Here is a 21508-nt window from a genome sequence, read left to right as displayed (position 1 = left end):
TGTATGTTGATGTGTTAATTCATTTGAAATGTGGTATCGGAAGAAAGTTTTACAGACAGCTTGGACCACCATAAAGAAAATGGTCAAATGAAGCCTGAACTTTCGCTAGATGTTAAAATGACCCACCTGAGGCTATTTTAATTTGGTCACATTCTAAGAAGACAAGAGTCACTGGAAAAGTGAAGGCAGCAGTAAAAGGCATATGACCCAACATGAGATTGATGGATTCAGTAAAGGAAGCCAGTAAATAAAGGCCCTCACTTTGCAAGACCTGAGGAAGGCTGTTAAAGGGAGGATGTTTTGGAGGTCATTAGTCCATAGAGTTGGCAGAAGTGACTTAAACACTTCACAGGCACTCAGGTGGGTCTAAAGCAGCAGAACAAAGTTTGAGTTATGTGGCACCTTTAAAGCAAACAAAGTTTTATTCTAAGTGTAAGCTTCCATGTGCATGCACACTTCTTCAGGTACAATGGAGTGTATTGCAGTGTATCTGAAGAAGTGTACGTGCATACGAAAGCTTATACCCAGAGTAAAACTTGGTTGGTCTTCAAGTTGCCATTGGACTCCAACTTCGTTTCACATTCCCATGTTCTTGGATGTTATTGTTGCTGTTTTGGCCATGTTAGAAGCTGTCAGCCTCACATATTACGCAGCCTAGGTGAAATCTGCATGTTAGGCAGAAATTAAACAGGCGATGCAAGCAGATATGTCTTTCCCAATAAGACGTGTTGACTTGTTCACGTGTGTCTATGAGTGCCTCTTTCTTAACCACGTGCAAATTGTGGCTTCAGTACAGGAAAATTACAATTAACAAGATTTAAAAAGAAATTTGCAAATTGTGATGCTGTAGAAAGGATACATTTCTGACCATGCTAAACTGCTTCTCTCCAGTCTGCAACCTTGTTAACATCTCCCTATCCTTACACATGCATTTTTTAAAAAGTTATGTAACTACCGTATTTGCCAGCGTATAAGACGACTGGGCGTATAAGACGACCCCCCAACATTTCCACTCAAAATATAGAGCTTGTTACATTACATTACAGTACTATGGGCCACTATGGGCAGCTATGTCTATCCCAACTGAAGGGCACCTGGCGTATAGGACGACCCCACCACTTGGAGGCATGTTTTTCAGGGGGGGAAAGTAGTCTTATACGCCAGCAAATACTGTAGATTTTAGCAATAATAATATAAAAACATGTGATAACAGATTTTTGCCCACTGTGTGGAAACATTCCACATAATGGGTGTGGCAGCAGCTGGTGAGGCCTGGCTGTGGAAGTGCTGAGCCCCACTCACTGTTACTGCCTCCACCGCCCATCTCCCGAAGCCATCCCACACTCCTGTGGGCCGACTGTGGAAGACGGGTAATGGCAGCATAGTGAGCGGGGTTCAGCACCAGGCCTGGGCAGCTGCTGCCTCCGTCGCCTGTCTTCTGTGGCTGCAGGAGGAATTGGTGCCGCAGCAGCTGCCAAGGCCCAGCGCTGGCACAGCAAGCAGGGCTCAGCGCCAGGCCTGACCAGCCACCATCTACTGGTGCACTCCCTGGGTCGGGATAACGGACGTCACGTCTGTAGTCATATCTGTTTCAGGGGGCATGCCAGTAGCTGTGTTTCCACATCAATCTTGTAAATAAAAAGGAGCTAAGAATTCTCTGTTGCTGATGTTTTTTATAAAAGCTGTAAATGAACTAAAGTTCTCCCTTTTCTAGGGCTGCAGATCTTTTGCATACTACATTTGTGGTAGTGTCCATTTATTCACGTTATTTGTAGTCCACCTTTCTTACTGGTACTCATGGTGGATCACATGAACACATGAAGCTGCCTTCTTCTGAGTCAGACAGACATCTGGTCCTTCAGTCAGTGTGGTCTACCTAGATGGCAGGGATCTCTGGTGTCTTAGGCAGAAGTCTCTCTCATCACCTCCTGCCTGTTCCTTTTTTAACTGAGAATCCAGGGAACTGAACCTGTGCCACTGTGAGCCACAGCCCTTCCATACAGGGTATGTCGATACATTCAACAGGATGGGAATCTAATACATACATGATGCAATAACATTTGATATAGAAATCTGGAACCAAGCAGAAATCTGAAACAGCATTGAAGCAAAGTATAAATATTAACATGACTGATCAAATGATGTAAAAATTGTACAGAATGAATCTACATAGAGCAACAGATAGTATGAACTATGAACGTTGATATATATTACACAGTCACTCATCTTTTAAAACTTTTATTATAGGAGATATGTTTTCTATTTTCATCTTTTATTTTCCTTATCAGCTTGCAAAAGCTGGGAGATGTGCTAAAGTAGTATAGAGTGCAGCAGTTTATAGCATGCACTCTCTCTAGAGTTAGGTTTATTTTGTAATTCTTCATGCCAAATTGTACAACTGTAAATGATAAGTGGATGGATGGAGTCACTGAAGCAGATGGTGCAAACGTAAATGGACTCCAGGGAATGGTAGAGGACAGGAAGGCCTGGAGGATCATTGTCCATGGGGTCGCGATGGGTCGGACACGACTTTGCACCTAACAACAACAGCAAAATGATAAGTTCTAAATGATGTGTTTTATGTTGCTAAAGGTATAAAATAAAGTTCAGTCTTCATAAGAAAATATTACCTGTATATTTCCCCCTGTATTTGGGGGCAGGGCTGCAATGAAACTGTCCCCCAGGGTTTTGAAATGTCCAGGATGTTCCAACTCTGCTCTGTAACTCTGCTTCCAGCTGCCATGTGCTCCAGACGCACTTTGAGGGGCTCTTGTGTCCACTGCAAAGGTGGATCTTCACAGGCGGGGCAGAAGGATCACTTGATTTGTGCGCATTTAGCAACTGGCTTTTGACTAGACCTGCCAGGCTAGTGAGAGTCTCACGAGCACATACCCAAAGGCAGGCCTCATCTGGATTTGCTCTGGACTCCCCATCCTCCGTATATTCCAAGTAGGCAGCAGCATCCTTCACCTGAAGTCCTTTGGGTCTTGCCTTGACCGGGGCTGTTTTGACCGTTGAGGCCAAGACTCTTCACGGACATTGCGGCATGGTTTTCTTCTAAATTAGCTTTAAAAAGATCGTGTGGGGAATATATCTAATTCTCAAGGTGGTTATATTTGTGGATATTTAAAGCCAGAATCTGGGGGCCTGGAAAGACAAGAGAGACCCTTCCGCAAACCTGAGAAAAGCCCCCAAGTTTCCAGAAAAACCTGACATCTGAAAACGAAAACGTCACCTCTCCCAGCAGCAGTGGCCAGGTTCGCCTTCCCTGAGGAAAAGGCGGGCGGGAGGGCGGCCTTTCACAAGGCCCTGCCTGAGGACGGGGGGCCAGGGCAGAGGTAGTCAACCTGTGGTCCTCCAGAGGTCCATGGACTACAATTCCCAGGAGCCCCCTGCCAGCGAATGCAGCGAATGCTGGCAGGGGCTCATGGGAATTGCAGTCCTTGGACCTCTGGAGGGCCACAGGTTGACTACCCCTGGGCCAGGGGACTACAATTCCCATGAGCCTCCCATGAGGACCATGGACCTCTGGCGGGCCGCACTTTGACTCCCCCTGCTTTGGGGCAAAGAGAGGAAGCGAGAGCTCCGGGGGGGGAGGCGCGCCTCCCCGCCCCCTCCCCCTCCCCTCCTAAAGCGGGTCCCCCCTCCCCCCCGCGGAGATCCGGCCTTCCTGAGGCGGGCGGCGCCCAGAGGGGGCGGGTCCTGCGGGCGCCGGAAGGGGCGGGGCGGGCCGGGCTGCTGCCGCTGCTGCTGCTGCTGCTGCCGGGCGGCAAGATGGCGCTTCGGCCGGGCCTGGGGGCGGGCGGCGCCTCCGCTCCTGCCTCCGCCGGGCCGCCGGGGGTCGTCTCCGCCGCCTCTGCCGCCGCCTCTGCCTCCTCGGCCTCCTCGGGGGCGGCGGGCGGCGGCGGACCTGCCAGGTAGGGGGCGGGGCGGGGCGGGGCGGGGCGGGGTCTCTCGCGGCCCCCCTCTGCCGCTCTGGGGGGTCGAGGCCGGCCGCGGCGGGAGGGGCGCTGCTTCATTGACCTCTGGACCCCGTCCGGGTGGGCTTCAGAAGGGATTTAAAGAAGAATGGAATTCGCCCGGAGTTAACTGGCTGTGCAGGAACTGAATAACGCTACTTGGGCTCGCAGAGGTCTGGACATGGAAGGGCCCACGAAGGGCATCTAGTCCCACCCCCTGTTCAGGGCAGGATCAGCCTCAAGCACCCAGGATGAGTCTCTGTCCAGCCGCTGCTTGAAGATGGCCAGTGAGGGGGAGCTCACTAAATCCTGAGGCAGCCCCTTCCACGGCTGAACTAGACTCCTAGAATCCCAGAGTGGGAAGGGGCCACGCAGGCCATCTAGTCCCACCCCCTGCTCAGTGCAGGATCAGCCTCCAGCATCCAGGAGAAGGATCTGTCCAGCCGCTGCTTGAAGACGGCCAGTGAGGGGGAGCTCCCCACCTCCTTAGGCAGCCCCTTCCCCTGCTGAACTAGACTCCTAGAATCCTAGAGTGGGAAGGGGCCATGCAGGCCATCTAGTCCCACCCCCTGCTCAGTGCAGGAGCAGCCTCAAGCATCCAGGAGAAGGATCTGTCCAGCCGCTGCTTGAAGACGGCCAGTGAGGGGGAGCTCCCCACCTCCTTAGGCAGCCCCTTCCCCTGCTGAACTAGACTCCTAGAATCCTAGAGTGGGAAGGGGCCACGCAGGCCATCCAGTCCCACCCCCTGCTCAGTGCAGGATCATCCTCAAGATCCAGGAGAAGGATCTGTCCATCCGCTGCTTGAAGATGGCCAGTGAGGGGGAGCTCCCCACCTCCTGAGGCAGCCCCTTCCACTGCTGAACTAGATTCCTAGAATCCTAGAGTGGGAAGGGGCCATGCAGGCCATCTGGTCCCACCCCCTGCTCAGTGCAGGATTAGCCTCCAGCATCCAGGAGAAGGATCTGTCCAGCCGCTGCTTGAAGACGGCCAGTGAGGGGGAGCTCCCCACCTCCTTAGGCAGCCCCTTCCACGGCTGAAGGAGACTCCTAGAATCCCAGAGTGGGAAGGGGCCATACAGGCCATCTAGTCCCACCCCTGCTCAGGGCAGGAGCAGCCTCAAGCATCCAGGGAAAGTCTCTGTCCAGCCGCTGCTTGAAGACGGCCAGTGAGGGGGAGCTCACCACCTCTTTAAGCTGCCCATTCCATGGCTGAACCAGACTCACAGAATCCTAGAGTGGGAAGGGGCCACACAGGCCATCTAGTCCCACCCCCTGTTCAATGCAGGATCAGCCCAAAGCATCCTGGCTAAGGATCTGTCCATCTCTACATAGTGCAAAATATCTGTTGCAGAGTTAGCCATCCCTGAAACCACGATTGCATTGTGTGTGTTCTGTGATTGCTTTTTAACTGTGAAAACATTTTTAAAAGAGTAAAAGACGGAACTCACTGGCAATACGAGGTATACCTTTTATGAGGGAGCGTGGCCTAAGTAATACTGTGTATAGCTCTGAAGTTTTATTTTGTTGATGAAGTTCTTTGCATTGGCAAAGAGAAGTTTTGAATTGGTGTGGTCTGAATTCATACAGTTACACTTAAAGTGTTTCAGATGGTGCCATCAAGTCATAGACAACTTATGGTGACCCATGAGGGTTTTTAAGGCAGGAGACAAACCAGTTGTGTGATGTTGCCGGCCTCTGCATTGCAGTCCTGGGTTTCCTGGGTGGTCTCCCATCCAACTACTAACCAGAGCCAGATCATGATGTGGCAGTAAAGAAGGTGAATGCTGTCTTGGGCTATATCAACAGTGGCGTCACATCAAAATCACAAGATGTCATAGTCCCGCTGGACACTGCGTTGGTGAGACTGCACCTGGAGTCCTGTGTGCAGTTCTGAAGGCCTCACTTCAAAAATGACATGGATAAAACTGAGAGGAGAGAGACGAGAATGATCCAGGGCCTGGTGACCAAGCCCTATGAGGAAAAGCTGAGGGACTTGGGAATGTTCAGATTGGGGAGAGGAGGTTGAGAGGGGACAGGAGGGCTCTCTTTAAGTATTTGAAAGGTTGTCACGTAGAGAAGGGCAGGGAATGGTTCCAGTTGGTAGCAGAGGAGAGAACCCACAATAATAGCTTTTTAACTAAGTGTAGAACGGTATTGGCTAGATATGAGGGGGAAAATTCCATAGTCAGAGTCGTTTAGCAGTGGTATCAGCTGCCTAAGGAGGTTGTCTGGACAGCTACTTATCCTATACGACCTAGGTTGATCCTGCATTGAGCAGAGGGTTGGACTAGATTGCCTATATCAGCAGTCCGCAACCGTTTTCAGGTTGCGGACCGCTGCCAAGGGGTGGGGGGGAGAGGGCGACCCGGGCCCCCGCACATGTGCGGCAGCCCCGTGCAAATGAGCACGTGTGGACCTGTTGCGCATGTGCGCCTGCGCCCGGCGGGGCCACAAACATGCATGTGTGGCAGTTTTGTGCATGAACGCATGCGCGGGGGCCGCCGTGCATGCACATTTGTGCTTCCGTGGGGGCACGAACATGCATGCACGGCAGGTATGAGCATGTGTATTTGTGCCGCCAGCGTGCGAGCAGCCGTGCTCCCCCCCTCCCCCGCAGCAAGAAGCTTGCCGGGCCGCAAGCTAATTGGCCACTTCGGCAGCCGATTTGCTCGCGGCATGGCGAGCTTCTTGCTGTGGGGGGGGGGCAGGGAGAGGGAGCCGCGGCCCGGTGCCAAAGCTCTCGCAGCTCGGCACCGGGCCACAGACCGGGGGTTGGGGACCCCTGGCCTATATGACCCCTTCCAATGATTTTCCAATGATTTCTATGATCTCGTCAGATCTTGATAGGTCAGCCCACTGAAGAGTACCGAAATCCTGACATGAGTCAGGCAATGGTGAACCACCTCTAAACATCTCTTTCCCTGAAAATCCCTTAAGGCACCACCAATATATAACTAATTTCTGGATTGTCTCTTTGTCACACCCTATTATATCTGAGAAGAAGACTGACTTGAGCTCTGATAGACAGGCCTATGGACTCTTTTGTGGGCTGAGAACTTACGGAGAACTGAGTTTATAGCTACTTGAATCAATATGATGCAAGACACCTTTATTGGCATAACAACCACAGAAATCACAGAAAACATAGCTAAATACCAAAAGATAAATTATACTATACAAAATTAATCTTGTCCCTTCCGATTGGCAAACAGCGACTTTTAACTCTTAACATGCATCCTTCCAGAGCTACTGCTCTGTCTTTACAGATTAGAATCTGGATACTCTTTTTAAAATCCTCTTGTTAAAGTCAGTAATAATGATGATAGAAACATTTGAATGACATGATTCCATTTTGGTGGAACAAGGTCAGTGGTAAATTCATACCAGTATGTTGGCTGCATTTTAATATTTGAGAGAATTCTTGTTTTGTGGGTTTCTTAGAGTAGGGCTGTAATTAGCAAGAGTGGTTTTTTAATAGATGCTTATGAATAAATCACTTGCTTCTTTAGAGAGGCATTAATGTTTAAAGATTTGGCCTTCATTCATTTGCCTCAGGAAGTGGTAGCTAGCATCACTTGACTGGGTTGTGTTGCACAGCAGATCAACTTGTGCCAGTTGTCTCTCAGGGGAATCCTTACATAGAAGCATAAGGAGGATTATTCATCCTTGGAACTGCTGATGCAAATATGATTTCAGCAGGAGAATTTCAGTGTGATGTGCCAGTTTTGAGTGAATATCGAGAAAATGTAGAAGAAGAAAATGTCTATCTTTTTAAAATGTTGTAGGCCACTTGCAGGACCTTACAGTTAAAAAGATTGGATGATAACATAAGAGCAGGTGGTGGAAGGGCTGCTTTGATTCTGGTCGTGAAGTGCACAGACAGCAGTGCCATGGTTTTTAACTCTGATGAGAAGAAGATAAGGCTGCACAGGCAGGAGGTAGGGAAAAAAAGAAACAAGGTGCAAGGCAGAACAGGTTATTAGATCCTACCTTATAAAGATCTAATAAACTGCTCTACCTTGCACCTCGTTACAGTTTACTTTGATGCACATCCTAGGAACAGCTGGACCAGATGCACACAGTTGCCCCTCCAAGGAGTGTTACACACCTTTCTTTATGTTTAAAGGTGATAACTGGCAAATGGGGCACAGCTGTTTGCTCTGGAATATGGTGATATACATCCATTAGAATATTCAAACTGAGCAGCTTTTCACAGAAGAGTTATTTGGAAAACATACTGCATGATGCCTCAACCCATACAACATCAAAGCACTTTGCATGACTTGTTAGTGACAAAAGGGACAGTTATGCAGCCAGTGCAGGGGTAGTCAACCTGTGGTCCTCCAAATGTCCATGGACTACAATTCCCATGAGCCCCTGCCAGCAAATGCAGGGGCTCATGGCAGGGGCTCATGGGAATTGTAGTCCATGGACATCTGGAGCAGTGGTCCCCAACCTTTCTGAGGCTGGGGACCGGCAGGGCATTGGACCGCGCCCGCGCAGGCCGCGCCCCCACGGGCCACACCCGCGCATCGGGCCGCGGGCCTCACCCGCGCATCGGGCCACGCCCGCACGGCCTGGCCCTGATTCTCTCTCCCCGCCCTCCGGCAGTAAGAAGCTTCCCGGACCGCAAGCTTGCGGCCTGGGAAATTTTTTACTGCGGCGGGGGGGGGGGAGCCGCGGCCCGGCGCCATGGCCTTCATGGCCCGGCACCGGGCTGCGGCCCGCAGGTTGGGGACCACTGATCTGGAGGACCACAGGTTGACTACCCCTGGACTAGACTATCCAAAGGTTTTCTGTTGTCCAAAGACTCAGTGCTGACTCTGTGGTGCTGTTTGTAAACAGTGTAGGTAGTGCTGGGGTTCATTGTTCTTTCTGCATAGATTTCACTGAACATGTTTATTTCTCCCCTTTCCCCCCTACTTTCACAAAACATTTCTCCCAAATAATTTGTCTATAGAGCAGGCCAGTATTATGACACCATTTGACTGATTTAGAGAGCAGTCCATTACAGATTCTGTGCATGCTCTGTATACCATCTCCCACTGCATTTCAGAATGGGATACCTGCCAGTGAGGCTCAGGGAGGAAGGCAGGTTTTGCTTTCTTCATAATCATAATAGCATTTAACATAGTCCTTTCACCTGTAGGAGAAAAGAGCTGTTCAGTTACACATGAAAAATAAGCAGGTATGCTTGGAATATACATACACTGGTGTAAGAAAGACAGCTCTTACTGACCTTAGTGATGAAATTAATGCAAAAGAAATTCCGTCTAAACATCCGGAAGAAGTTCCTGACAGAGCGGTTTCTCAGTGGAACAGGATTCCTCGGGAGGTGGTGGGTTCTCCATCTTTGGAAATTTTTAAACACCGGCTGCCTAGCCATCTGGTGAAGAGGCTGATTCTGTGAAGGCTCAAGGGGGTGGCAGGTTACAGTGGATGAGCGATTGGGATGTGAGTGTCCTGCATAGGGTTGGACTAGATGACCCAGGAGGTCCCTTCCAACTCTGATTCTTTGATTCTATGACCTTAGCTATAAATGTGTAGTGCTGTATCTTCATTTGCATAATACCATTCTGGATTCTGGGGGTTTTTTGCAACAAAGCATTATGGATGTTGGGAATGTATATATGAAGTAAAAGTAATATTGAGGCAATGTTTTGCAATAGAGTTTTTATTTTTCAAAAGTATAAACATGATTTATTTTCTCTATATTTCAGCTTCATGTTTCCTGTGCCAGGTGGTCTTGGCCCTCCTCAGGGTATGTACAGATGTTAGAAGCTGTGCAGAGTGCTTGATTTATTGGATAGACGCTGTTATTAGAATTTTGTTTGTGAGTTAAATACGTCTCTGGGGATTTTAGCTTTCAGGTTGTGGTGAAGAGCTATAGTGACTCTAGTTGCAAGAAAGGTGTTGGCTTGTTCTTGAAAGATCCCCAGCCTTCTCACACCCCTGCCCTTCCTCCATGAGGATATAATTTCCACAGTTCCTTGGTGGGAAAACAGAATGTATGATAATGTAGAATTGAGTGTGGGACTAAGGTTTTTATGCTACTCCCATGGGCACAAAATCAGCCAACGGAGGGCATCGCCACTGCCTGAGAAAGCTGGAGAAGAGTCATTTAAATGGCACGCCAAGATCGGCTGTTTGGCACCGCCACCACCCCTCGGCCCTTCCTAGACCTCTGAGAGCATCCGTAAAGGCTGCTGGGGCGGGAGAAGTTTAAAGTGGCTGAACAGGAATTTGTATACTGCTTATTCAACTGGTTTAAAGTACGGGGGTGGGTGGTTCGGTTCGGATAGGTCTGGAAAGTACCTGAATTGCCGTCGATTCAGGTACTTTTCAGGTACTTTTCAGGTTATCCAATTCCACTCACTATATCATGCTGAATTTGCCGCTTGCTAAAATTCTGCACAACAGCTGAGTCTTTGGTGTTGCTGGCAAACAGTTATCTGTATCGTTTCTGTTTCATGTAAACTGGCCAGAGCCGGCCTCATTTAGTGTAAGAGTGAACTAATTTAAGCTAAAAACTAGTGAGAATCCTAACTAGTCCTTAATGTGTTGGTGCAGGCATGATTCCCATGCAACAACAAGGCTTCCCTATGATGTCGGTCATGCAGCCCAACATGCAAGGCATGATGGGTGTGAATTATGGTGCTCAGATGCCTCCTGGGACAATGACCATGCAGGTTTGTGATTAATGCTTGTGTTTGATTTTAGTCTGTATCGAAAACAGTGACTCAAACTGACCTTGGCAGAATGAAACCCTAAGCAAAATATGCTCTTCTTGACGTGGATTAACAGATTTATATACTGCTCTTCCATGAGTCAAGGAAATCTGCCCACTGAGACTTTAGAGAAGTTTTGTTTGGCTACAGGTCCCCACCACTATGCAAGTTGTTTGTAGAATTTTCTTAATATTTTGTGGGTTAGAGATGGTAGACTTTTGGTGAAGCTTAGGATAGATGGGAAGTCCCTGTGCAATAGTTCTGGGTTTTCCAGCCTATGGATCCCAATTCAAAACTGGGTGTGTCAGGATCAGTGCCTGTTCCTGCCATAAGTTGACATGGGTTTCTCCATGTTTGTTTGCTTTGCCTTGGAGGCTATTTTTGGAGCGGAGGAATGTCAGGATCAGTGCCTGTTCCTGCCATAAGTTGACATGGGTTTCTCCATGTTTGTTTGCTTTGCCTTTTGCCTTTCTTTTGCCCAATAAAAGAAAGGCAAAAGGCAAAGCAAACAAACATGGAGAAACCCATGTCAACTTATGGCAGGAACAGGCACTGATCCTGACAGGGTGGAGAAGCCGGTGAAAATTGGTCCTGGGCTTTTACAGTGATTAGTGTATGCTCCGTTTTTTAAAAACTGAGTGACCATAACAAGTAAGTTTGAATTTGTGGGTCACCATACCAAAACACTTGGTAGCAGCAACAGTAGACCATGTCAGTCCTCATGAGTAAAATGAGGTAGCATTTAAACATACATTTGATATAGGGACATCTTCTATCAGGTGAGCTATCCAGGTATTTTTCCATGTGTTCTTGCCCTCATGAATATACTTGTTTCATGTGGTAGACCAGGGGTAGTCAAACTGCGGCCCTCCAGATGTCCATGGACTACAATTCCCAGGAGCCCCTGCCAGCATTTGCTGGCAGGGGCTTCTGGGAATTGTGGTCCATGGACATCTGGAGGGCCGCAGTTTGACTACCCCTGTGGTAGACCTAATGAGGAGGTGGCATTGATTCTAACTCAAAAGGTTTCCTGCAGCTTGCTGTAGTGGTTAAGAGCAGCAGTTTGTAATCTGGTAAGCTGGGTTTGATTCCCTGCTCCTCCACATGGAGCCAGCTGGGCGACCTTGAGCTAGTCCCAGTGCTGTTAGAAGCTGTTTTCCCAGAGCAGTTTCTTTCAGAGCTCTCTCCGTCTCACCTACCTCACGGATTATCTGTTGTGGGGAGAGGAAGCTGCTTTGAGACTCCTTCAGGCAGTGCAAAGCAGGGTATAAAAAACAACGCTTCTTGTACTGCTTCACCAGCTGGGATGAGACAGACATATTTGGCACATCTTTAACTATCTGGTGACTAATTGATAAAAATGAGTGAGTGTTCATAATGAGTGTGTTTGTCCTTAAGTGCTGAGGTTCCCCTGTAAATAGAGATTGTGAATTTTTCAGGCTGCAGGAAGTTCAGTGCTTGGGCTTAAGTGTCTCATCAGTTATGAAGCCATTGCAGACATACCTCGGTTTCTTTTTAAAGTGATAATTTCATGTTGAAATTCAAATTTGTTTGCAGGGTGGCATGTCTTTGGGTCCGATGCCTACAGCTGGAATGCCATACATGGGGCAGGCTCCCTTCCTTGGAATGCGCCCAGCAGCTCCTCAGTACACCCCTGACATGCGGAAGCAGTTTGTTGAAGAGCAGCAGTAAGTGGTGCTTAGCTCTCTTGTCCAGGATGGGGCATATGAATTGTTTGTCCATTAAACCAAGGAGTTGGTACGCAGAATCACACGCTCTCTGCCTTCTGGCACGAGCATTCTTAATGTTCTTGGTATTGTTGGGTGGTCTTTGTAACTGGTTAAATGGGCTCCTGACCCCAAATTCAGGCCTGGCTTTGGTCTGGTCTACATCTGTAGAAGAAGGCAGTGAGAGACAGAGCTATTCTTCCAGGCCTGTGGTTGAGGCCTACAATTCATCATCAACAGCAGGCCACCCTACAAACGAAGAAACCAAAACAGGAACACACAGAAATAACACCTAGATGCCACTTACTGACAATAAAGTACTGATCACTTTACTCCTATTACCCCACTGGCCTAAGACATGGAAGCAAATTCAATGAATTGCTGAGTTTTTAAATTTTAATGGGCAAATGTTTTAAATCTGTTATTACAAACCATGTAAGCTGCCCTGAAGAGCCTCTTGTGGCGCAGAGTGGTAAGGCTGCCGTCTGAAAGCTCTGCCCATGAGGCTGGGAGTTCAATCCCAGCAGCCGGCTCAAGGTTGACTCAGCTTTCCATCCTTCCGAGGTCGGTAAAATGAGTACCCAGCTTGCTGGGGGGTAAACGGCAATGACTGGGGAAGGCACTGGCAAACCACCCCGTATTGAGTCTGCCATGAAAACCCTAGTGGGCATCACCCCAAGGGTCAGACATGACTCGGTGCTTGCACAGGGGATACCTTTACCTTTACCTTTACTCTTAATTAACATTTACCTTAGGAAATGTAGTTTCTCTGTTTTTTAAAAATATTGCAATTGGGCAGGGTGGTTCCATACAGGGAATTGTATCCTATCTTAAATTTCCACCCATGCAAGAGGAGGAGGTTAATTTTTACCAATTCCTATGTCCTATGAATGAGCCTCTTGTGGCGCAGAGTGGTAAGGCAGCCGTCTGAAAGCTTTGCCCATGAGGCTGGGAGTTCAATCCCAGCAGCCGGCTCAAGGTTGACTCAGCCTTCCATCCTTCCGAGGTCGGTAAAATGAGTACCCAGCTTGCTGGGGGGTAAACGGCAATGACTGGGGAAGGCACTGGCAAACCACCCCGTATTGAGTCTGCCATGAAAACACCAGAGGGCGTCACCCCAAGGGTCAGACATGACTCGGTGCTTGCACAGGGGATACCTTTACCTTTTTAAGCTGCCCTGAGCCTTCTGGGAGGGGAGGCATATAAATTGGGTACATTTTTTTTAAGATTGTGAATGAGCAATATAGTTTCAGACTGCATGTGGAAAGAGTCATATTTTGCTTTTTCCTGTAAAAACTATTTGCAATTCAGAAATTAGCATATCAGAGAAACACATTCTAGACTAGCCTCCCTGGGCATGCTATGCTAGTTTTGACTTATATGCAATAATGTAAGGAAATTTTGAAAAACTGAATCCCTTCCTTGCAGTCTGAAGCAGGTACAGTTTGCTCTATGTCATTATATTACAAAACATGGCTTCACATCCTCAGTCTGAAGTGGTACAGTTTGTTTTACCATCTCATTTCTCTGTGTGAGGCTTGGTCTATTTTCTGCCTCATGGTAGACGGTGGCTTAAGATTTCCGAGCCAAGCCTACCCCTGGAAGGTATGTGTAGGGAGACCCCAATAAAACATACTTGTCACCTTGAACAAAAAGAGGCTCGGAAACTGCCTCAGCCTTAGCTTGCCTGGTGCGCCCATAGTGGTTAATTGCAACTGGCAAACCCACTGCAGACCATGCTTTTGCATCTAGGCCTGGAACACCATGTAGGCATTCAGATAATGCTGAACTATGGGAATTTGTAAAACAAACTGTATTAAATGTTATGTCGGCATAGGACATAAATAACGTTTTTAATTAGAATGGCGTCTGCATCATTTCAGGAAAAGATATGAACACCAACAAAAGTTTTTAGAAGAGGAAAGGAAAAGGCGCCAGTTTGAGGAACAGAAACAAAAGCTAAGGCTTTTGAGTAGCGTCAAACCAAAGGTATGTTGCAAATGCTATTTCAATGGCTGCTTCTTACAAGTCCTGTGAAATAATTAAGCACCATCCCTCTGTTTGGCTGGAAAATCAAAGCAGCTCATAAAACTTAAAATCAGCAGAAATGGATCATAAAGATTTTACAGTAAACACTAGAATAATATTTTGTCTGACTGCTCCTCAGAGGCAAAACCAGAACTGGGCTGCTGAGACAGCTGTGAACTAGGTAGAGCTGCTTTTGAAACATGCACCAGATTTTCAACAAAAATTTAAAGTACTGCTCAAGCCATTTCAAAGTGTCTCATGTTCGTGTTTCAGATGGGTGAGAAAAGCAGAGATGATGCATTGGAAGCCATTAAAGGGAACCTGGATGGGTTTTCCAGAGATGCTAAACTGCACCCGACACCAACATCTCATCCAAAAAATGCAGGTATTCTATTTTGGAGAAAACTTGAAATCAAACATGTAATTAATTACATGGTTTAATAGTAATAAAAACACATGGAGATGTTATTTCATCTGCTGGCTCTCCCTGTTCTTTACTGTGTCTGGATCCTGGTTACGTTAGTATTATTTAAAATCAGTTAACACATTGGACGATTTTAAGAAGCTGGTAGCAAATTCTAAACTTTGTTGTTACAGATCTACATGCATATTTGTTTTCACTTTGCAGAGGCTTTCTTTGTGTTTCATCTTCTAGTATTGTGGTCCTTAAGCCATGGTTCAAAACCTGCTGGTGACCCCCCATTCAGTTTTGGATGGTCTCAAAGTCCACGACTGAAGGGAATGAATACGTGTTTGCCATTTCCAGAGCTGGTGAACAGGCAGCCTTCTTTTCACTTTTGAATGGAAAGTGGGTTGCCTCTTCTGTGGATGATGCAGTGCTGCCAGCATTTCTTTCCTTTTGAATTTTTTTCTTTATTTTGAACATCTGCTACTTGTGAAGTCTTCAGCAGTTCACAAACAGAATGAAACATGGCAAATGATAGAGTAAATGATGAAGAGATTAAAACAGCAATCGTAAACTCAAAAATTCCAAATGCACATTAAACAGTGGTCCATAAAAATAAGTTCAAACTCAACAACTGAAATTCCATGATTTTTTTTGGACCTCACTTTTTACTACCTAAATCAACATACAATCAGAGCAACCTACAATCGCCTTCCCTTCCTCTCCCAACAACAGGCACCCTGTGAGGAAGGTGAGGTTGAGAGAGCTCTGAGAGAACTCTGACTGGCCCACAGTCACCCAGCTGGCTACATGTGGAGGAGGAGGAGGAGGGGGGGGGAATCAAACCTGGTTCTCCAGATTAGAGGCTGCCGCTCTTAATCACAACACCAAGCTGACTTTTAACACGGCCACCAAGAAGGCCCCTCCTTTTTTGATCAACTAGTGTTATACTTTCAACCATAAATAAAGTCTAACTTGGAAATGCAAGCCACTTCTTTCAGTTTTGTCACCTGCTCAAGAGAGCAACCTGCCATGCAGATTCCAACTGGAGAGCGGGGTTATCTTTTCAAGAGTGCAGAAGGCTAGAGTTGTGCAGGGGTACAGTGTCGGACTAGGATCTTAGAGACCCAGGTTCTAATCCTCACACTGCCGTGGAAATTCACTGGATGACCTTGGGCCAGTCACACAAATTCAGCCTAGCCTCACATGGTTTCTGTGAAGGTAAAAGGGAAGGGAAGAATGCGGTAACCCCTTTGGGACCTCCTTGGGGGGAAAAGTGGGATATGAATGAAGTAAGCAGCTAAAATAACTAAGTGTGGGCCAGCCTGTTTAGTATATGGTTCTCCTCCTTCTGTCTTAACATACACCACTGGACAAGTGAACCACAAGGAAAAGTGGGATATAAATGTTTTAAATAAATAAATATACTGTTGAGTTGGGCAGGGGGGGGAGTCATTCAGAAACATGACAAGCATCTTATTCTGTGGATGGCCAAACCACACATAACGAGCAAACCAGGGTAATGGTCATCTGTACAGAAGTGCTGATAAACAACAGTTCTAATAACCTGGTCCAGAAGTTAAGAGGCACTATAGCGGGTGTGCTTCCCCATCATTAGATGTGACCCACCTCTCACTTCTCCTAGAAGAAAGACTTGTTTTGTCTCTTCTTCATTTGTTTTCCATCTGTGTGTGTGTGTCTGTGTGCGTTCCATTTTGCAGATCATCCCACGCCATCCCATTCCACTGTGTCTGTCTCCCATACCTCTGCCTTTCCTGACGACGAGGAGTTTAGTGACTTTATACAGGGGCCCGTCGGACCCCCGGCTCTCGTGCCTCCAACCTCTTCTCAGCCTTTTCAGTCTTGCCATCCTTCTTCCCAGGCTGGGCAATGGCTTTGCGAGAAGGCTGTAGCCCAGCCCCTCCCTCCAGTCCAGGTTCCAGTGTCTTCCATCCTCCATGGTACCATTGAGCAGGGTCCTTATCTCTCTCCTTCTGCAACTTCACAAAACACTCAGAAAACAGGTAAACTTGCCATGACTTTGGTGGTGGAACAAAAGCTGTCAGTCTTGATCATGCAATCATATCTCTGGGCTTGAGAAATCCCATCTAATCAAAAGCCAAAGAGGGGAAAGGGGTTTAAAGGAAAGGAAAAGCTTAAGGAAAGCAGGCTGCTTTGGGTGGGTGTGAGGACATTTCTTGTCATTAGTTCAATACTTGGGAGGCGCATGGAACCAGGAGGCTGTGAAAGTGTAGCTGCAAATGATTATGGGCATGAATACTGCCTTGGAGCAAGGATCTTGACATTATGTGGCTGAGGTCGCAGTGGATTTGGAATCCTGTGTAGAGGGTTCCTTGCTAAGAATATTGAGGTTGGTGTGTACCAACATGCATTCACCAAAAGGTTATGCCACATTAAATGAGTTAAATTAAGGCATCCTAAAATCCCTCTGGACAAAGGAAGTTTTAACTCCCGAAAACTTATACCCCCAAAGTCTTGTTGGTCTGTAACAGCCCTTGTAATCCTTCCTTCAAGAGAATCACATTTTCAGTTGTCAGTTTTGACTGGCACTAGATCCATTTGCACTGCTGTAATTAACTTTCTGAAATGATTTAAAACAATGTAATATTTTCTGCAGAGCATTTTCAACCTTTCTTCCTCCCCTGATCACCATACACAAAGACACCTACACACCCATAGGACCAGTGGGTGTGTAATAGGGTTGGGTGCTTCAGTTGGGTGTCAACGCCCGCACCTCCCCTCTCCCCTGCGACGCAGCACCTCTGCTCTTAACAGTGGACATGGGAACTGTACATTGCATCAGCTCTTTGGCCTTGTAGGGGTGCTTGTTCATGCTTGCTTGAGTGGCTAGAGTTTCTTTTCTCCTGTCCAGACAGCATAGAGCTGGAGTGGGGGGAAGCTCCAACATCAAGGTGGTGAGCCGTATACAAATAATTCCTCCTCTGTTTGTCTAGGCCATTCCACAGAAGAGCAGCTTCCACTCCCTTGCAGTTTGAATGAATTTGGGGAGACTCAAATCAAATTTAAAAGGCCTGAAATTGAGCTGGTTACTGCAGCTGTCCACTGCCTTGACCAAAGCTTAACGGCCAATAACTGCAAGCCTTTAGGGGAGCTGGCAAAGGGCACCCTGAGAGCAGGGGCAAACAAGGCTTCAGACCAAAACCTGTCAGTCGAACAGCATGGTGAGCAAATTGCATATGTTCAGCTATCGCTGGAGTGCGCTAACCTCTTAACACGAATGCCAGCTTGACTTAGCTCTGAATCCCTGCTTGAAAAATGACACAATGGGGAGTCCCTTCTCCTTACTCACATATAACACAAGCAAGCTACTGCTCTGATTTTAATGCTCTGTGTTTATAAGCCTGAAGCCTAACACTTCTTTTTAAATGATTCCGTCCTCCTGGTAACCAGTCTTCAGGAAAAATGCCATCCCAGCTGTGCATGCTGTCTTCTGACTCTTGTTGTTGTTAATCTTGTGGGAGGGGGAAATCCTTTGCTTCTAAGACCCCTGAAGTAGAGAGCTGGTGTCATTCCACAGCTGAGAGGCTGAACGATGAATAAGAGAGTTCCCACTTCGAATTTCGTCTGGCATAAATTCACTAGCTAGCCTTAGGTAGTCAAGTCTTTCAGCCCCTCTATCAGAAATGTAATAATACTATCCTCCTTTATGGGGCTGTTGTAACTTTGCAACTCTTGTTGCATTACTTCAGACATTTAAAAATTGCAGTAGTAATACTAAGTGGTATTGTCATTAAGTTAGGGAGATATTTCTAAGACTAGCAGCAGAACCCCATGTACCCAGGAATGCGACAGGTGCTAGAACTGGGGAGGCTGCCCTGACTGCTCTGGGATGGGAGGCGGCAGCAGCCCCAACACTGTGCCGGCCCTGCTCTTGAGGCTGTCCTCCTGGCCCTCCCTTCCGGACCCTCCTCGCCACCTCCCCATAGTGCCCAGCCACCACCCACAGCCCTGAGGCTGGGGCTCACTACCCCCTGCCAACTCCCGCCAGCTGGCGGGCAGATGGGCAGGCAGCGGGAAGGCCTCACATTGTGGGGTCCCCCTCCCTCCCAGGCCCTCCTTCATGCCTCCCCACAGCACCCAGCCCACCGTGGCTCCAAGACTGGGGCTGCCTCCCTCCCTCCAGACTCCTGCACACCAGCTGGGTGCACTCATGGCAGAAGGCAACACCTCGAGTTGCACCACTCCAAGCCCCTGCACTGCAGAGGCCAAGGCTGACTCCCTTCCCTCCCAGGCCCCAGTTGCTGGCGGGGCAACCACCCTCCCCCTGACTATGGTCCCAGTCGTGCTGGCTGGCTGGCTTACCTGTTGCTGTCCACCCAGCAGAACAGGCTGGCATTTCTTCCACACGGAAGAAGTTGGAGGAGAATGCAGCCAGGGGCGGGACAGCCGACCTGATTGACCGTTCATTGTACAGATGGCCAATCAGGTAAGTAATGAGTCCCAACTCCTCCCAACAACCCCAGTCCAGCTTTATTTATGTTACAGATAGGGAGTTATTTAAGGTAGGCAAAAGGAAGCACTTAACCCAGGACACAGTCAAATTGTTGAGTTCATTACCAATATGTGGCTAGTGCCATTGGTGTTCAGGGTAGACTTTAGAGTTTGCAGTGGGATCTAAGACCACTACATGTCAGGTCCATAAGCTTTATCAGTAATATCGTTCAGCTTAGAATTCTAGTTGATCACTTCCCCAAAGGTTTGGAGTGCAGATAGGTTTTGTTCTCTGCGCTCTCTCTGTCTTGCTGTTTGGATGACCTTTCTTCTAAATAATCTAACAATCGAAGAACTTTGCTGGAATGAAATGCTCTCTTCTTAATGAGTGCATAATGTGACCATGTTATTTAAGCCTCCTTAAAAAGTATTTGGGTTGGGTTCTTTGAAGTTAGAGTGATAGTATCTACTTGTCAAGTGCAAACTGTAATCTAAGATTGAACTAGATGTTTCTTAACACAAACCAAGAGACAGCTGCCACCAATCAGATGTGCTTGATTTTATACATGAGCTGTTGTCCTATGAAGCCTTTTCTCAGGAAACTAATTCCATTTCCCTTTACTCTCAAGGCAGAACTCTGCAGTTTGGCATGGGAGAGGAAAAGATTGCCTGAGTATGTCTGGAGGCTGTAGGAAGGAAAGTAGTAGGTGTTCTCTGGGCAGAACATTTCTTGGTAATGAATGTTTGAAGACAAAAATGTCAGCATGGCCAAGGAAGGCCGTAATTCTCACTAGGAGCAATTTAATAAACCACATAATGAGCCACAGGGCTGGTTGGGTTGACCTACATTTGTTTTCATAAACATCCCGCAGAGTTGCCAGCTCCTCTCAGGAGCTCAGTGTGGGCAGAAGCCCTGATGTCCCTGTGATGTGGAAAATGGGAAGCTGTGTTCCAGTGTCAGAACAAACCTCCCTCAGTCTATGGGACGGGTACGGACACAGCTTGTGTGCCATGTCTGAACACTCCCTCGCTGCTTTTCACTCATGAGGCAAGACTGAGAACCTTCTGGTTCAGGGATAGTCAAACTGCGGCCCTCCAGATGTCCATGGACTACAATTCCCAGAAGCCCCTGCCAGCGAATGCTGGCAGGGGCTTCTGGGAATTGTGGTCCATGGACATCTGGAGGGCCGCAGTTTGACTATCCCTGTTCTGGTTGATCAACATTCAGTCTGTCTTGATATCTGGGTGCCGGCAGTCATCCTTGACAGTGAAGTCATCCTTCACAGGGCCGTTTGGTTGGATGACCAAGTGTTGAGTGGTGCTCTGTGAACAAAGGAAAAAGAGCGTGAAGGAAGTACAAGAACGTGGCAGACAAGCTGTGCAGTGCCCACCACAAGCAGACGGGTGTGTTGTGACCTCTGAATACAATTCTCTCTTCCCTTGTGTATAATTTTGAGCCAGATGTCTGCCGCTTTGACAGGACTGCTTGTGGTAGTCTGACTCAATCTTTGAAAGGGTTTGATGGAAGTGCCCCAGACAAGTCATGTGAGGAGGTGGGCAGAAGGGACTTTGTCGGTGTTTGGGTCTTGTGGCCCTTCCTTGCATGGTCAGGGAAATGCCCATCACCACTTCGGGATCAGGAAACCAAATTTCTTCCAGACCACACTGGTTAGGGGGCATCATCAGGGCATGGAATTCGGGTCATTGAGTGGGCAGGTAGTTATGAATTTTCTGCATTCTGCAGGGGGTTGGACTGTAGCAGTGGTCCCCAACCTTTCCGAGGCTGGGGACTGGCAGGGCATCGGGCCGCGCCCCCGCGGACCGCGGGCCACGCCCGCGGATCGGGCCGCACCCGAGCCGCGCCCACGGGCCGCGCCCACGCCGCGCCCGCGGATCGGGCCGCACCCGAGCCGCGCCCGCGAGCCACGCCCACGCCGCCCGCGAGCCGCGCCCGCGAGCCGCGCCCACGCCGCGCCCGCGGGCCGCGCCCACGAGCCGCGCCCGCGGATCGGGCCGAGCGGGCGTGGCCCGCACGGGCGCGGCCCGGCCCTGATTCCCTCTCCCCGCCTCCCGCAGTAAGTAGCTTCCCGGGCCGCAAGCTTGCGGCCTGGGAAGTTTTTTACTGCTGGGGGGGGCGGGGAGAGGGAGCCGCGGCCCGGTGCCATGGCCTTTGCGGCCCGGCACCGGG

At 48.4% G+C, this 21508-nt stretch overlaps 1 protein-coding gene and 1 long non-coding RNA gene across 10 annotated transcripts in view; one reads left to right on the top strand and one right to left on the bottom strand.

Annotated features, from left to right (window-relative positions):
* The first annotated feature begins 3717 nt into the window (after positions 1 to 3717).
* Positions 3718 to 21508, top strand: part of SYNRG (synergin gamma) — an 89715-nt gene continuing 71924 nt past the window's right edge. For 4 of the 9 annotated variants that reach the window (XM_077312485.1, XM_077312483.1, XM_077312484.1 and 1 more), the window contains exons 1-8: positions 3718 to 3917; positions 9679 to 9719; positions 10529 to 10647; positions 12244 to 12374; positions 14297 to 14402; positions 14715 to 14826; positions 16569 to 16871; positions 17823 to 18050. In XM_077312485.1, the coding sequence (XP_077168600.1) occupies positions 3775 to 3917; positions 9679 to 9719; positions 10529 to 10647; positions 12244 to 12374; positions 14297 to 14402; positions 14715 to 14826; positions 16569 to 16871; positions 17823 to 18050 (1183 nt within the window). In that variant the 5' untranslated portion in view covers positions 3718 to 3774. The remainder of the gene's footprint in view (positions 3918 to 9678; positions 9720 to 10528; positions 10648 to 12243; positions 12375 to 14296; positions 14403 to 14714; positions 14827 to 16568; positions 16872 to 17822; positions 18051 to 21508) is intronic. The other 5 variants (XM_077312490.1, XM_077312489.1, XM_077312488.1 and 2 more) reach the window with 3 other exon arrangements.
* On the bottom strand, positions 14838 to 19255 carry LOC143824792 (uncharacterized). The gene is made up of 3 exons (XR_013226879.1): positions 19192 to 19255; positions 16612 to 16955; positions 14838 to 15343 (listed from the first exon to the last, which is right to left on the bottom strand). It is a non-coding gene; the product is annotated as an uncharacterized LOC143824792 (long non-coding RNA).

This window comes from Paroedura picta, chromosome 15 (genome assembly GCF_049243985.1).
Source record: "Paroedura picta isolate Pp20150507F chromosome 15, Ppicta_v3.0, whole genome shotgun sequence".
Classification (NCBI taxonomy): domain Eukaryota; kingdom Metazoa; phylum Chordata; class Lepidosauria; order Squamata; family Gekkonidae; genus Paroedura; species Paroedura picta.
The sequence above is the reverse complement of the archived record's forward strand: the minus strand, read 5'-3'. Positions and strand labels throughout refer to the sequence as shown.